Below are 17,664 nucleotides of genomic sequence, written 5' to 3'. Positions count from 1 at the left end.
CATTCCAACACATATGGATATCAAAATGTGTATTTGGTGAGGAATAGTATCTTACGTTATCAATTTCTGCTTCCTTTGCTCATAGCACAAAATCCTACTTTTTGCTAAAACCTTACTTTGTAGCTTTTTAACTTAATTAAATATATAGGCAATTACTGACACCATCTGTCTTCATAGAAAAAGAACAAGAAGTGACACAAAAGACTGGGACTCTGAAGGGAATCTTTAGCAAACAAATTCTTCTAGCTCCGCTACAGTAATATTTATTTTTAGGAGTCCTTACATTATTTTAAATCATTTATGCTTTTTAGAAATAATGAATTTGAGCTATACTTAAAATGTGGTGGCTTTGGTATGATTTTTTTAAAAGAAAATATCAAGTAATCCATTGCTTTTTCAGTAAAACAAAAACTTAAACATGCTGTTGAACATCTGTTACTAGTACGTCTAACACAGCACTTAAAATCCTTTAAAATCCCTGAAAACCTTTATAAAGTTACATGAATCTTTTGCATAAATAGAACTGTTTTAACAATATGTATATTCCTTTAAACATATATTTTGCTTTCTTAAACATAAGATTCATTGTGTTGCCTAGCATTCCAAGCCCTTATAAATACATAAATGAAATGGCTTCACTTTTTGAGGGAGTCAGTCTTCCCCTATCATGCCACATTCCTAGCCCACTCTAGAGTACTACTTATTTATGTCTGTTTTTTAAACCTTATGCAATTTCTTCACAAAAGTCTTAATATGTAAATAATATCAAACCAACCCATTGAAACTTGAACAGGATAAGTCAGGAACCAATACAAAATAAAAGTCCAAATAAAATAACAGAATTCCCCTCCCATGAGGAGTACATTGTCAGGAAATGCAAAGGGATTATAGAGAAAAGTCACACGTGACTCCAAGAAGAGTATGGAATTGGCAGTTACCACCAAGGAGGACAACTGGGTTTTTCTGCAGGTCTTCCCTCAACTGAAAGGAGCAGGTTTTGAACCCATTGTTTCAGCTACTAAGAGCCCCACCCTCCATAAGTAGAAGTGTGTCTAAGAGGACAGGTCTAATGAGGCTCAATATAAAAAAGACACTTTTCAAAGAAATAACTGTAAGACCTCTCTACTCATATTAAAGAATTATGGTATACCAAAGAATGTGCTGTCTCAGATTTGGGGTGAAAATATCAATATATATATTTTGTATTTTTTATTCACTTGTTGACGAAGGAAATATGAAGAAGGTGATTTCACAATCACTTGTGATTGTGGAGCCTTTAAGCTCCACCCATATGTTTCTGGAAAGTGCCACAGGACTTCTTTTGATCACAGGTAGGACCCTCGGCTTTTTGCTTACACTGAAGGACAATATTTCTTTGTCTTTTTTAAAAATATAAATTTATTTACTTATTTATTTTTGGCTGCGTTGGGTCTTTGTTGCTGCGTGCGGGCTTTCTCTAGTTGTAGCGAGTGGGGGCAACTCTTCGTTGCAGTGCACAGGCTTCTCACTGCGGTGGCTTCTCTTGTTGCAGAGCACGGGCTCTAGGCACACAGGCTTCAGTAGCTGTGGCACACGGGGTCATGTCTAGTTCCCAGACCAGAGATTGAACCCATGTCCCCTACATTGGCAGGCAGATTATTAACCACTGTGCCACCAGGGAAGTCCCCCTATTTCTTTGTCTTTATAAAGCTCTTTCATTATAGGCTCTCAAAGTGCTTTACAGACAAATAATGGGGAAGGTGAGGCAGAAAGGTGTTAAGTGGCTTGCCCAAAGTTCCACGGTAAATCACAGGCCTTTCTCTGGCTTCAGAACCACCAAGTAATTGGTGGAGATTCTGGATGTGACTGCCAGCAGCACGGTCCTCTCTCACTTCTACCAAGCATTTGTTTCCCTGCCAGGTGGAGAGTAATCTCCAAGATCAAGCATGGGAAGAAAACCTGGACGTCAGAGCCAGGCAAACTTGGACCTTAATCCTAGCCCTGCCACTTAGCTGTGGAACTTGGGCAGGTTTCTGGGTTCCTTGAGCCTCCACTTACACTTCTGTAAAATGGGGGTGTTAATATCTACTTCACAAGGCTGTTGTGAGGATGACATGAGAAAATACCAGAGTGCCTTGTACATAATAGACCCTTAATATACATTAATTCCCCTTCCTCTTTCCTTCCCCAAGTCTCCCTCCTAGAGCCTGTCCTCCATGTGGTCCAGTAGGCAGCTTTCTAAATATTGCTGCCATCAACAAAGACAACATATTGGCTTGATAGGGTGCCAAATCTTTCAAACACCAGAGTCTGTAGACAACAAAGGCAAAGTTGTGGAATCCAGATTCATCTCTCAGATAACCAAATCCAAAAGGTTCCATTACGGTAAACAGCCCTCTACCATCACCAAATTAGTCATGACTCATCATATTATTGGATTAACTCGATGTCACTATGGAGAGTATAGGGCTTGGGGAGCACCCGAAACCACAGAAGGCAGGCTGAGGCATTGGGGGGCCCTCGAATGAGCAACAGGATGGAAGAAGGGAAGCAGATGTGTTTAAGACAAAGCTTTCTTTGTGCCCACTTGCCTGACCAGCCCTGCCTCTCTTCTGGATTTGACCACACTCAGCCCCACTCAGTACAGGAGCTGATACAAAGTGAAAGCCTGCAGTGGGCAGTCAGAGGAAGTATTTTGCCTGTCACAGAAAAGTGACACTGCATCCCCAGACCTAACTGAGTCTTTTTTTTTTTTTTTTTTTTTTTTTTTTTTTTCCCAGTACGCCGGCCTTTCACTGTTGTAGCCTCTCCCGTTGTGGAGCACAGGCTCCAGACGCGCAGGCCCAGCGGCCATGGCTCACGGGCCCAGCCGCTCCGCGGCATGTGGGATCCTCCCGGACCGGGGCACGAACCCGCGTCCCCTGCATCGGCAGGCGGACTCTCAACCACTGCGCCACCAGGGAAGCCCCTAACTGAGTCTTTTTGACAGATGCTAATATATTATCCCTTCCAGCCCATGGCTGCTTGTTGAGATCCAGGTACTAACCCTTGCTGAGTGCTAGTTTGCTTTAGTGTATAAGGCGTGTATTTTTTACCCACACGTGGAAAAGCTTTTTAAAGTGTAGACTTGAAGAATACCTAGAATAAATTCAGAGGGCAGTCTGGGAGGTGGTTTCTCACAGTCTCCCTCATTCAGTCATGATTTCCACATGCAACTAGATTCAAACAAGTGGCCATACAAATTGTGGAGGTGTCCGCCTTAGAATGGGTTTCCTGGAGACTGGGATATGTGTGTGTGTGTGTGTGTGTGTGTGTGTGTGTGTGTGTAGCAGCTTTATTGAGATATCATATACATAAAACTCACTTTTTTTTTTTTTTGCAGTACGCGGGCCTCTCACTGTGTGGCCTCTCCCGTTGCGGAGCACAGGCTCCGGACGCGCAGGCTCAGCGGCCATGGCTCACGGGCCCAGCCGCTCCATGGCATGTGGGATCCTACCGGACCGGGGCACAAACCCACGTCCCCTGCATCAGCAGGCGGACTCCCAACCACTGTGCCACCAGGGAAGCCCCAAAACTCACTATTTTAAAGTGTACAGTTCAGTGGCTTTTAGTATATTCACTGAGTTATACAGCCATCATAATTATCTAATTTTAGACCATTTCCTTTACTCTAAAAGAAACTGTACCATTAGAAATCACTTCCCATACCCTCTTCCTTCCAGCCACTGAAAACCACTTTCTGCCTCTATGGATTTCCCTATTCTTGACATTTCATATAAATGGGATCATACACTAGGTGGTCTTTTGTGACTGGCTTCTTTCACTTAACAGAATATTTTCAAGGTTCATCCATGTTTAAGCATTTATCAGTGCTTCATTCCTTTTAATGGCTGAATAATATTCCATTGTATGGATGTACCACATTTTGTTTATCCATTTCATCAGCTGATGGACATTTGGGTTGCTTCTCCTCTTTGATGGTTATGAATCATGTTGCTATGAACATTCATGCACAAGTTTTTGTGTAAACATGTTTTCATTTCTCTTGGTTGCATACCTAGGAGTAGAATTGATGGGTCATATAGTAACGCTACATCAACTCTTTGAGGAAATGCCAGACTGTTTTTCAGAGTGGCTGCACCATTTTACAATCTTACTAGCAATGCATGAAGGTTCCTATTTCTTCTTCATATCTTTGCCCACACTTGTTATTGTCTTTTTTATTTCAGCCACCTGTGTAGGTTTGACGTGGTATCTCTCCTGTCTGTGTTTTAAAGGGAAGATTTATTTCCTTGTGTTATTTAATGGAGTCATCCAACAAAGATTTATTTCACATATATATCAGGAGTGCTGTGCTAGGTTTTATGCAGGATTCAAATATGAACCAGAGGACCCTGCTGTAGGTCTGATTCTTCTCTCTAGGAATCTCCCAAATGTAAACAAACTTGCCTTGGACTTGAAATCAAGAGCTCTGAGCTCTTGTCTCTACCCCTCTTGGAGTCTTGTGCCTGGGGTTTGAGGAGGCTGGGCAAGATCACCTCCAAGCCCACAGCCTGTGTTTCTTGCCCACATAGTCTGCAACCAAGGTTGTTCTTTATAAAACATTCTGGTTGGGCTTCCCTGGTGGCGCAGTGGTTGAGAGTCCGCCTGCCGATGCAGGGGACACGGGTTCGTGCCCCAGTCTGGGAAGATCCCACATGCCGCAGAGTGGCTGGGCCCGTGAGCCATGGCTGCTGAGCCTGCGCGTCCGGAGCCTGTGCTCTGCAACGGGAGAGGCCACAACAGTGAGAGGCCCGCGTACAGCAAAAAAAAAAAAAATGTTCTCATTTACTGGAGCTGTCAAGGAAACTGCGAGGGAATGCCGAACTTTGCTGTCAACTCATTGAACTGATGGGGCCATTGCTTCATGCACATCCCCACCTCACTTTGTAAGACAGCCTTCCATGTCCACAAGGACTGGGCACAGGAATCCTCCCCCATGGGAGCTCCAGAACAAGAGCCTTCTGCCTTGAAAATCCACACAAAAGCCTTTTAGAGATCATTTGCAGTAACTTTAAAAGAGCACTTCTCAACTAAGCAAATCATTCACAAGTCCTGACATTTAGAGTGTGAATATTGAAGAAGAGTAACTATATACAGCATGGGATTATTATATTGAATTGGCATGGAAGAAGCATATATAATTTACTAGTCCCAGAAACGCATAACAGGTTATAAAAATTGGGTTTTCATGTTTATTATAGCTTACTGCTTAATGTCAAAATAAGAAAATGGCCTTCCAAAAATTCATAATAAAAAAGTGAGGAAATACTAAAAGGAAAAAAGAAATGAGTATGTAATTCTGTACCTTAAGAATACAAATAATATCAGTTAGGCCATCAATCTCAAAAGTAATAGAAAATCATAAATTTATAGAGGTAGTGGAAGAAGCTTGGAAAAAGGAAGCAGAGAAGGCAAGAGTATGTTAAAAATCTTGTGATTTTTTTTTTTTTAACAAAAGTGGAAAACTAAGTACAACTGCTGATGGTGCAGGTTTAAATTTCAATATTTTCCATTTTGGATCCCAAAATTAATTTTGAATATAGTTCCTACACATCCTGAAAGAATTTCCAAGGTCATAGAGAAGCTTCTGGCACTATACAGAAACTGGACTATGAATGCTGGTAATTAGGTGTCATGGAAAGAGCTGGAGCAGGAATCAGGAAACCTGATTCCAGCTCTTCCCCTAATTGTGGGATCTGAGTGAGTCAGTTCACCTCTCAGAGTCCTCGACCGTAAAATGAGGAGGTGGGAATGATGAATGTCATTTTAGGTCTGCGAGGACAGAGCTGTTTAAATAGACCTCTTTGGGCCCTGAATATTTTCAGATTCCATTACCCTACATCACATCAAATGTACAAATGCACTCTCATGGGTTGTGACGTAGACATAACTGTGTAAAAGAGCTGTGTTGTGTTTAACTGAGATGTCAATTTTGTTGATACTTTTGTTATTTGATAGTTTTCTTTTCATATTTGGGGGCCAGTAACTTTTTTTTTCAGAATCCAAATATTTTTAAGGCCTTTGAAAATCACGGAGGCCCTAGGCATGGTGGACTACTGGGCCCTGAGTCCTAAGTGGTAGGGCCCAGATTTTTTGCTGCCTTTGGCCCCATGAACTCCAAAGGCCCAATATAAGGGAGTATCCAGGGTGGGTGGGAGAGAGAATGGATACTCTAGTTGCTCAGAGACAGCCTTATGGAGCTGTGATTTAAATCATGCCCAAAAGGATACATAGGATTAATAGAGACAGAGGGGAAGGCCTCCAAGATGAATACTAGGAGTGTCAACTGTTGACTGGGGCCCTGGGTGACTGCCCCATCCAGCAGTAACTGCAGTTCTTCACCTGAGAGACTGGGCCATCCCAGAAGCCACCACTAGGTGGCAACATGCCAAGAGGCTGCAGTCCCCTCTGCCTATCTATAGATATTTTTATGTAATACAAACAATTCTTACCAAATATTATAATCACAGTAATATTTTCCTACGTACAAATTCTTACAGTGCAGTGTACCACCTGCCTTAAAATTAAGTATCAGGTGTGTTGTTTACCACAATGGAGAGTTTGATGCTGTTTGGTGATTTAGTGATGGGAAGAGATCTCATTTAGCTGCTGCTTAAGAAAGTATGCTCTCTGTGATAGCCGGGATTCTGGAGCCTGTTTTTAAACAGCATCTGAGAAGAGTTAAGTGTGTACATTACCTCTGAGAATCAGGCCAGAATACCGAAGTCAAGAGCCAAGCAAGTGAGTTCTTACTCCTGCCCCAGACTCAGCTTCTGGCAGTCACACAGGGAACAAATCCAAACAGATTTGCTTCTGCCAGACCCCACAATAATAGTCTCATGCAATATCTCATGTAGTCACTGGATCTTCTCAACAACCCTCAGAGATAGCGACCACTGGTCTGTGTTAACAGACAAGGAAACTGAGGCCCAGAGAGGGGAAGGAAGTTAAGATCACACAGACAGTAAGTGGCGAGGCCAACACTCCCTTCCAGTGAGGTCCTGTAACTCTGGTCCAGTGCTCTTTCTATCCAGTGAAGACATTTACCTCCCTCCAGGCACTGGCCTCTCTAGTCCCTATCGCCCTCAAGCTGCCATCACTTCTTTTCCCTACCAAGCTGCCCCTACCCTTCTCAGCCTTATTTCATCTTGACCTAAACCTGCTGAGAAGCATGTCCCCTAGGGAAGGCCCCATGTCCTACAGACCTTGCCTCTCCCCAACCAAGGAGACCCTTGAGCCCGAGGCCCAAAAGTAACAGCAGAGAAAAAGATGCCTCCCTACAGGGACTGATTCTGCTTTATCCCTCCCAACCCAGCCAAGCACATCCTCCTGATTTAACAGCTGAGAAAGGAGAAAAGGTGCCTGAGACCCCATCCCATCCTCTAGAACACCATTCAACAAAGGCATCTCACACTTAACACACCAAAACCTGAAATCTTAATTTTACCCTTTAAACTATTCCTCTAGCCATCTTTCCCACTCAGTACACGGTAATTCCACCCTTCCATTTTCTCAGGGCAAAAGTCTTGGAGACATCCTTGGCTCCTTTCTTTCTCTCACACCTGCATCCAACCCATCAATAAGTCCTTTAGGTTCTAGTTTTGAAATGTATCTATAATATGACCGCTTCTCCCACCCTCTACTAATACTGTGCTGGACCACCCACCATCATCTCTCACCCAGATTACTGCAAACAGCCTCCTTGCTGACCTCCCTGTTTCCATCCTTGTCCCCTTACGGTCTCTTCTCCCCACCGCAACCAGGGTAACCCTTTAAAAATATGAGATATCATGTCACGCCTCTGCTCAGCACCCTCCAATGGATTCCCCGCCTCCACAGTTAATAAGTAGGAAGTAAGCCCCCAGCTCTGTATCTAGCCAACCCAGTAAGGACAGAGGGAAACTTGACTACCCGTGGCTGTATCGCCCAGCCAGCAGAGAGCTGGACAGGTGGCCTGGTCTCCATAGCTTAGGCATAGCTGTGGGTCTGACTGAGGGTTTGGTCTTGCTCTAGAAAGAATCAAGTGATCAAATGGTGGGTTTCCTATAACGTTGGGACTGTGAATGAAGACATGAACATGGGCAGGGAGGTGGTACACACATCCCTCAGCCACGACAGGCTGCTGAGGAGGGTGGGCTGTGTATTGCCCTCTGTTCTAAAGGCCTGATGCCATCTCTATGGCATCTCAGTGCTGCATCTCTCAGTAGCCTTAGTTGGAGGTCTACCTTTTAAAAAACTTCCACACGAGCAACAACATGGATGGACCTGGGGGTTATTATGCTTAGTGAAATAAGTCAGAGAAGACAAATACTGTTTCTTATCACTTATATGTAGAATCTAAAAAAATAAAACAAACTAGTGAATATAACAAAAAGGAAACAGACTCATAGATAATAGAGAACAAACTAGTGGTTACCAGTGGGGAAAGGCATGGGGAGAGGAGCAAGATAGGAGTAAAGGATTAAGAGGTACAAACTATTATGTATAAAATAAATAAGCTACAAGGAGATATTGTACAGCACAGGGAATATAGCCAATATTTTATAATAACTTTAAATGGATTATAATCTGTAAAACTACTGAATCACTATGTTGTACACCTTAAACTAACATATTGTAAATCAGTTATACTTCAATTTTAAAATTTGAATAAAAAAAGAACACTATGAATATCCTGAACAACCTACTGATTCTTTTTCTAAATTTATTCTCAGAATGAAAGGTTCTAAATAAAATTTTCAAATCAAAAAAAATTCTACACATGCTTAGGAATCTTCCCAGGTAGCCTCATAGCTGCATCTAGAGGCAACTGAGGGAGGGTCCACCAGGACTATTATCCCCAGTGATTAGTCGAGGAAAGTGGTCCAGAGAGGTGACTTTGCTGAGAGTCACGAATATTTGTCTTAGACCCTGGTACCAAGAGTAGGGCCTTTAGCAAGTCACTTACCCTGTCTGGAGAGTCAGATTCTTCTCCTTACAAATAAAGATGAAAAAGGAAAGAAAACCTAGAGATGGGTCTGCAAAACATCCATGGACTCTGACAGCTCTGAAATTCTATGATTCTTCAACAAATATTATTTAATCTATAAGTTAGTCTCTCGGTCCCATACCTACCCCAATGCCCATAGAGAAGGTTGGCAAGACCTAACTCTTTGCTACTTCATTTGCCCTTGGAGATAGTTACAGAATGCAGGGCCTTAGCACATCTGCCCACATCTATATCCTCTGCCACCCATCCATCCTGCCTGTCACAGGAAAGAGGCAGAAGCAGCAGGGGTGATCAGGCAGCCTCCATCTGCCTTGAGCACCTAAGGCAAAAAGAGCTGAATACCAGGACCCTCTCTCCCTCACCTCCCCACACAGAAGTGTGTTATTACCATTTCATTCCAAAGCTTGCAGCCCAAGAAGGACCCAGAACCTTGGAAAGAATTGGAACAAACAATTCTGGGCAAGCTGGCCTCTGCCTGACCCTGTCTTCAGTTTTCACATGCTTGTTTAAAGGCAATGAGGTTGTTGCAGTTTCTTGGTTTGCCTTCTGCCCTGTGCTCCGCCCAGCCTGCCTCAGGTCTCCCTACACAGTGGCAGTGAGGACTGCATCCAGCCCAGCACAGGTCAGGGAGTAGAGAGCTGGGCCTCTGCAGCACCTCTCCCCACCCCATCCCACCTCTACTGGCCCTGCCTCTGGCTGAAGTTGCAGTGGACTTTTTTTTGCAACCAATCAAATTAGAAATAGAATGTGAGCCACATGTGTAATTTTTAATTTTCTAGTAGCCTCATTTTAAAATGTAATCAGAAAAAGATGAAAATAATTTTAATACATAATATGTTTTATTTAACCCAACATAACCAAGAATAGTATCATTTTGACATGTAATCTGTATAAAATATTATTATGAGATATTTCACATTCTTCAAAATCTGGTGTGTATTTTACATTTATAGCACATCTCAATTTGAGCCAACCTCATTTCAAGTGCTCAACAGGTACACGTGGCCAGTGGCTGCCATATTAGATAGTGCAGATCTAGAATATACATGAGTCTATATATAATTTTACTTACCATAAATCTGCTAATGTTAACATTTTGTTATATTCCCATCTAGTCTTTTCTAGATACAGTATTATTTTTACAAAGTTGAAGTCATATTGCCCATATGACTATATCCTTCTCTTGCTGTTTTGTGTATCTTCCTACATCATCAAAAGTGAGTCACAATCATTGTCTTTAATGATAATATCATAGACTATCCCATCACTTGGGTGTGTCACAATCTCCTTATCCAATGCCCAAATGTCGGACAGCTGCAATTTTTCAGTTTTACAAATAGTGCCAAGATGAAGATTTTTATGTTGCTCATGCTTAAGGCCTTGATGTAAATCTCTCTAGTGTTCTAGCCATTTTTTTAAAAATGGATTTTGAATATCAAACAACTATCAGCAAGGGCTTTATGACTGGGAGCTTAGACACCTTGGTTTCTTGTCCCACACCTTTGATATGTGGCTCTGAAGCCCAGGGCAAACCACTTTGCTTCTCACACTAGAGTTGCTCCATTTATAAAATAAACCAGCTGTATTTTATAATTTTTAAGGGTCTTTTCAGCGCTAACCTTCAGTGATATTTTTCCCTCAACCTCACATCTAACCAATTAACCTGTCAAACTAGTCATTTCAAGTTCTACAAGTCATGTCAAAGCCACCTCCTAAACATTTAAAAATATATCCACTTCTCTCCATCCCCAGTCGTAGTGCCTTTCTATGTACATCATCGCTCATCTAAATTGTGATGCAGAGTGAAATTAGGTTCTAAACATTAACAGCGAAATCCAAAATCAAGAATAGGCTTAAATGAGATATGTGTGAAAGCCTGGGGCTGGCACAGAGGAGATGTTCAATGAATATTTGCTGTATTTGAATCTGAAACCAGCTTCAAGAAACCGGGTCCCTGAAAGGTTGTGAAGGAGTTCACAGTGAAACATCAGAAGTGCTGCTGTGCCCTGCTGGGAGACAGCGTGCCCCAGACACTGAGAGCTGTCAGAAGACAAAGACTCAGCAGCTTCCCCTAAAGGGCTGACAGTCTAGAGGGGGAAATGGGAACCCCTGTCCGCAAAACAAAGATGCCTCAGGCGGTGTCTTCAATGGAAAAACCAGATGGAGAACAGAACAATTATCTGAGCAATTCAGGCAAGCCTGCTGTTGAGGAAAAGGCGTGAAGAAATTTGTTCTATTTCCTTTGTGACAAGGAGTTAGGGAAGCCTGGGGTAGCAAAAACATTTTGAGTCTACAGAAAGACCAGAGTTCTGGCCTACGCTCTACGATTTTAGGCAAACCACGAAACCACTTTTTGATCTCAGTATCCTCATCGTTCAAATTGAGATACAGTAATAGCAACTTTGTTCAAACCTAACCACGTACTGGATTGAGTTGTGAGGTTGAACACAATGATTATGAATGGGGAAAACAGCTATTAAATGAAGCAATCTAATAACTACATAGGCAACTGAAAATGAGTCTCCTAAGATTCTACCCCTCTTAAAGGAAATGTTTAGTAATCATCAATAACATCTGTATTGAACTTTATAATATGCAAGGGGATTTTATGCGCATTTATTCTATTTTGTTTTCAAAACCCATTGTGGTAGTGTTATCATTTGTGTGCCTTTTACACTTAAGGATACTGAGATTGAGAGAGCTTAAATAACCGTTAAAGTTTCCACTCTTTGCGAGGGCCAGATTCAGGCTCTCTTGACTCCTTGGTTGCCTTCCCACTAAAATCCTCATCACCAAAACATTAATATTATTAACATAATATTAATAATGTTTGTTATATGCATTTCTCTTTGATCAAGGACACTGAAACATCAAAACAGAAGCTCTGGGAAAAAATGCAAGACATGTAAGAACAGCAAGTTCACTTTCTTGTATTAAGGAAAAGTAGATGTCCCCATCTGATTTGCATTTTATGCAATATAGCAGGAAATATTCAAGTTGACAAATAGGATATTTACAACTGCAACAGATCCTTGGCAGTTAGTTTTTAACAATTGTTGCAAATGTGATTTATTTGCTGTTATAAAAGGGCATTACTGTGCGAATATGACTCCTGAAATTAGCATCAGTTTAGCAAGGGCCCTTGACAGCCTGACCTCTTAACATCCTTATAATGATGCCATTTACATTCCATGCTTACTCAAGTCACTCACTGCTAGATTTGTTTGAGAGGAGTCCACTCTAGGGCAGATGTATTCTGTATTTTAACACACCGAGTTGGTGTTGGGGGGGCACATGTAGGCCTTCTAAGGGGAAAAACTGTTTAATCAAGTCTTCATGAAAATGTGTTCGTTTCCAACTTCCTACAGTGAAAACGCATTACTGCTAATTACAGCATACTCCAGAAACACAATACTTCATGTTTTCTCCACAAGGCATTTCCATGGCATGGATATATTAAACAAGAACCCGTTTTGATCCTCTGCAGCTTTAGCTTTTAGTGTGAGTGGGAAACTAGTCCTGGGTAAGGATTGGCTGGGCCAGGATTAAAGCCATCTCCACCAGCAGGGAAAGGGCAGAGGGTGGACTTGGAGCCAGGCAGAACTGGGTTCAGAACCCAGCACCACCACTTCCTAGCTGTGTGGACATGGGTACCGCTCTGAACCTCTGTTTCTTTATCAGTGACACGGAGCTGTTATTTTTAAGGTTATTATAAAGATCTGAGATGTTTGTGAAGCACCTGGCACACTGTAGGTACTTGATACATGGGAATTGGTCATGTTTGTGTTGCTTGTCAAAGCTCAGATGTTACCTTCTCCATGATGCAGCCCTGAGTTCAAACTAGACGAACTCAGCCTGTCCTTTCTGCTTTGGTACTACTTTGTTCCATCCCTTTATCATATCAAGTATTCATTGTGTTGTAATCAATTTAGTATGATTCTATCTGTCTTCCCATTCTTGACGTGTCTCTTTACCTTTTACACTCGGATAACTAGCACAATAATATGCCTTGAGCACTGAACTCAGGAGGATTCTGGGGGTGCTTCTGGATTCAGTGTAGGGGTGAGAGGTGACAAGAGAAATTAAGGACGGTCTGCCACAGGAGAGGAGAGAGGGTACCATATGACCCACTTTGCCATCAGCAGTTTAGCACATAGTAGATGCTCAGTTAAGTATCTGTCAAAGGTGTTAATGGACATTACTCAATTATCTAGTAGCTTAGAGTAACTTATTGCTTATATATATCTGTTTATCAAAGCATTTTAATTTCTACTGCATTATAGTATCCTTCTAATGACCCTGGGATTCAACTAGGGTGGATGCTATCTTCGTTTCCCCGTTGAGGATACTGTGACATTGTAGGGTGGGTGAAGTGACTTTCCTGCACCCTTAAGGTAAAAATAGTGGTAGAGCTAAGGCTTGTAGGCCAACCCTAAGTTTCCCTTAAGAATCAAGTTGAGATTCCCAGAGAAGCCAGCACTGCTTTTTCTGAAGCCAGGGCAAACTGCCCTTTTCTAATATTTCCCCCTCTGTCTGCTCTGCTTGAACTCCCCATCCTCTAGAGTTCCCATCCAGCTTCACTTCTCAGTAGCAAGCATTGCACTGGCTACTTTAGAAGTGACAAACCACAGGCAGAAAAATCAAAGTGCACATGAGCCTTTCAGAACCGGGCCTCTCCATCAGATTATCTTGGACAGGTATTTCCAATTGTGTAACCTCCAGAACCTTAAATCTTCTGATGAGAATCAGACTGGAGACTCTATCCCTCAGTTGAACGAAGGAGAAACAGAAGCAAAAACATCTACTCCGTTAAGTCACATGTTCACTGTTGTAGTTGGGTCTGGTGTGGTTTGGGGTGGTCAGAGGTGGTGGGGGCCTTCTCTCCTGGTGACTGATCACACCCTCACTTCTCCGGCTCCTGTTCTACTCAGGTGTGGGCAACAGGCCTCAACCTCTCATACAGTGACCAGCTGGCCCTGACTCAGCTCACCTTATACTTGACCAACGGCCACCTGGATTGCAGTTTGAGCACCCTTGAAGTGCCCCGCTTTGTTCCCAAGAAAGACAAGAAAATGAGCCACCTAAATGCTGCGGCAATGCCGGTAAGTGACCGATGCTTCCTGATTCTCCTCAGTGTCAGCAATACTCACCCGCCATTTACTGAGCTCTAGTTGTGTGCCAGGCTCTATGGGTCCAGAGAGAAGAAAGAATCTCAGGCAAGTCTTTGAACCTACCAAAATGGGCTTCTGATACATGAATGTAGGAAAGGGGAGGCGGCGTCCAGAAAGGGCAAGCACTATGTGGAAGGACGAAAGTACATGGGGCTTTCCAGGGCTGGATGTTTGTGTGTTCCCCTCCATTCTCTTCTCAGCTCGCTTCCCGGGGCAAGTACATCTATACCCACTGCTTCAATTACCAGAAGCTTCCAACAAAACCCGTATTTTTCTAGCCCCAGTCTCTTTTTTGAGCCTCAGACTCCTAGATTCAATATTCAACAGAATGTCTCAAGAGTCCTCAAGGGTCAAACTACCCAAAACTGCACTCACCGTCTCTCCTCCCCTATACTTCCTCTTGGCGGGTCAGGCCAGAAGCTGATCACTCACCCTATATCACCACATCCAGTCAGCAACCAGCTCGTGTTGATGCTAGCTGCTAAAATGCCTCGACTCTGACCCCTCCTTCCCCCCATCAAAGATACTGCCTTCATTTCAGCTTCCATGGTCTCACACTAGTGTTACAATAGCTTCTCATTAAGACTCTCTGCCTCCTGTCAAGGTGGTTAAAGTGAAAAGTGAATCTGAGCATGCTGCTCCCCTACTTATGATTTTGAAATGACTCCTGTCATCTTCAGGAAAATCCCAACTTCTCAGCTTGGTTAATGAGGCCCCTTGTGATCTGTGGCCCAATCCCCCATTCTCATCACTAGGCCATCTCTAGGGGGCTGGAGGCACTAGTCCTGGGACTGGTTCAGGTTTACCAACCTCAGGACCCTGGATAACAACGGGCAAACCTCCGTGGGGACAGTGGGCTAGGCTGTTCCTGGGGAAGGAGAGCAAAGTTCAAGAGGACCAGATGGCCCTTCCTGTAGGTGGGATATGACAGCAGATTGGGGCTCAAGCCACAGCTGCTCTGACAATGCCAGAGGCTTTCTTCTGCCTTCTCTTACAATAGTGGGCTTCGTGCCCTTTTTGCAAATGAAGCTCTACTTGAGGTCCAAATATGTCAAGCAGATAAAAGAGGAATACCAGTGGTTAATAGGACCCCCACTCCAGTGCCCTAGAGATATCTTTTCAGAGCAGTATCTCCTGCCTCTCTGTTGAGTCTCTTTGGGTCCAAGAGACACCTCTGGATTTAAAGAACACTTGTTTGACTCTGCCCAGGATCCCCACATCACCTTCCTTGGCAGGAACTCGGTGTACACTTGGAGGGGTAGCCTGGAGAGGGTGCCAGATGTCTTGGGGGACTCAGGCGACAGTCTCCTTCTCCTGCTCAATCCACTTGTCCTATGAGGTACCATTGCTCATGGGAATACCTTAGATCTCTTTACTTATTAAGAAGAGAAGCAGAGTTGGACTGGGAATGAGAAACAGGCCTCTTTTAATTAGGTCCCAGGACCTTGCTAGGAATTTCCCAGGTTCGGTCCCACCTGTGGCCTCTGTCCTCTCCAAAGGGACCTACAAGACCCTAAGTTCAGTGCCAGAGGGAGGGACAGCAGTAGAACTTGACACCTTCTGGCTTAGTGAACCTATCTCCATGCCATTTCCAAAAGGAAGCTGGAAGCTGAGTTAATATTCAACGTAAGACTTCCAAAGACAATTTGCTGCATTTAAGTATGTTGCTTCAGAAGGCTGTAAGCAGAAGTTGTACTTTGAATTAGAAGCACTCTCCCATCTTCCCCATCTTGCCTATAGATTTCAATCCTAGCTACAGGTGACATACAGGAATTCTCCTGTGATCGAGAGTCTTAAACACTTTTAGGAATTGCCCATACACAAGAGGGACACATTATGATCTTCAATAATTCAAATGTCTCTACAGTCACTGAAGAAGAGCTATTCAGGTTTTCTGATGCAGGAATAAATTGAAAGTGCTTTTGGTTTTAGAAAGATACATGGAGGCTCTAACCCTGGTGCCACTGTACATGTGGTGCACACACGTGCTCCTATGCATATGTGCACGTGTGACAGGTAAGTTTTAAAAGAATCACGCACGCACGCATGCACACACAGTACAATTTACAACCAAACTGAAGCTCCTGAACAAGTGTGAACAGACTGTGATGCCATCAGGTTTACAGTCAGTTGACAGCCCCCTTTGAAGACAAGAAAAAGGAAATACACAGATAGGACTACAGTGATAATGAGGGCACATTCAGAACAAATGCCTATAAAAGGTTTCCAGTTTTGGCCTATTCCTTTAGATAATACGCTGTGCAGGGGAAAAGCAAAAACTTTTCTGAACTCTAAGAAGAGCCATTGTCCCCTTATTAGAAACAGGTGGCAAACCACTCTCATTTAGACCGGGTTAGACCAGGTGCATGGGCTTCTGATCCAGTGTCCTCCACAAATAACCCCTTGAAGGTGGAAACAAGATCAGATGAGTCCCAGATGTACATGTTTTGAAAATGAAAAGGAATCACCTAACGGCTTTTTAACTTTTAATTAACGTTCTGCCAGACTGGACGTAAATTGCTACCCTTTTCTGTCTGTTTTTTACTCTTCCTCTCTCTTGGTGGACCCTCCATACCACAGTTGGTGAGTGGCCAAAAGGGACCATCTCTGCAAACATCTTAAAACAACCCCAGTCATTTATAAGCATTTTAACAGCACATGATCTGTAATGAATGATTAAGTAAAACCTTTTGTGTTAAATTATGATGTTAATAATGATTCTGTCTCCTGTAATTTATTATGAATTCTCAAATGCTTCGGGTTTGATTTTGATAGAATGCAACAACAGAGTTTATGTGATGACTTTATTTTTAGAACCCCTTCTTTGAAGGCACGCATTTCCCCACTACTGCTGCTACTGTAATTATGTACAAAACCAATCACTCATTAGAGTTAGGATACGTTATCTTCTAGACAGATGAGGCTAAATAAGCAACACATTAATAATTCAGAGAGCAGTTCATTATGCATGTGGATGCCTGCTTCGTAACTGAAATAAGAACCTCATCGGCCTCTGCCAACCCTTAAACAATAGTTCTCTGTTATTGCAACCACATTCAAGTTTACGCTTGTTAAACTGCTACTTGGATTATTTTATCAAACGTTCATTTATTTGTGGTCCCTTACTGCCGAGAACAGATTCTGGAAGCTCCTTTTTTAAGTTAATGATTTGAGCAATGGGTGTTATTAATTCTCAGAATATTATAAACATGATTAATTTTCAGGCAGAGATTTATTACATAAGGATTTCAACTATGTCAACTGAAATGCATCACTGTCAAAACAAGTATCATGGCGAAAACAGAATATGCTCCACACTTCAAATGCTGGTGCTCAGAACTAAATCAGTTTAAATTGTGGCTGAAGCAAAATTATATTCTCCAGTGAAAAGGAGTATTTCGAGCTTTCTTTATTTGGCTTGAAGCATTCTTGTTAGATTGTGATTTAGAAAGGTAGTTTAATAAAACTAGACTTCTACCAATA

General features: G+C 42.7%; 1 protein-coding gene across 5 annotated transcripts in view; it reads left to right on the top strand.

Moving 5' to 3' along the window:
• The window catches only part of IQCH (IQ motif containing H), a 213,853-nt gene that overhangs the window by 170,892 nt on the left and 25,297 nt on the right, over nt 1-17,664 (top strand). For all 5 annotated transcript variants that reach the window (XM_032623387.1, XM_032623391.1, XM_032623390.1 and 2 more), the window contains one exon: nt 13,942-14,112. In XM_032623387.1, the coding sequence (XP_032479278.1) occupies nt 13,942-14,112 (171 nt within the window). The remainder of the gene's footprint in view (nt 1-13,941; nt 14,113-17,664) is intronic.

The sequence above is a fragment of the Phocoena sinus genome, chromosome 2, assembly GCF_008692025.1.
Source record: "Phocoena sinus isolate mPhoSin1 chromosome 2, mPhoSin1.pri, whole genome shotgun sequence".
In the NCBI taxonomy this organism is placed as follows: Eukaryota; Metazoa; Chordata; class Mammalia; order Artiodactyla; family Phocoenidae; genus Phocoena; species Phocoena sinus.
The sequence above is the reverse complement of the archived record's forward strand: the minus strand, read 5'-3'. Positions and strand labels throughout refer to the sequence as shown.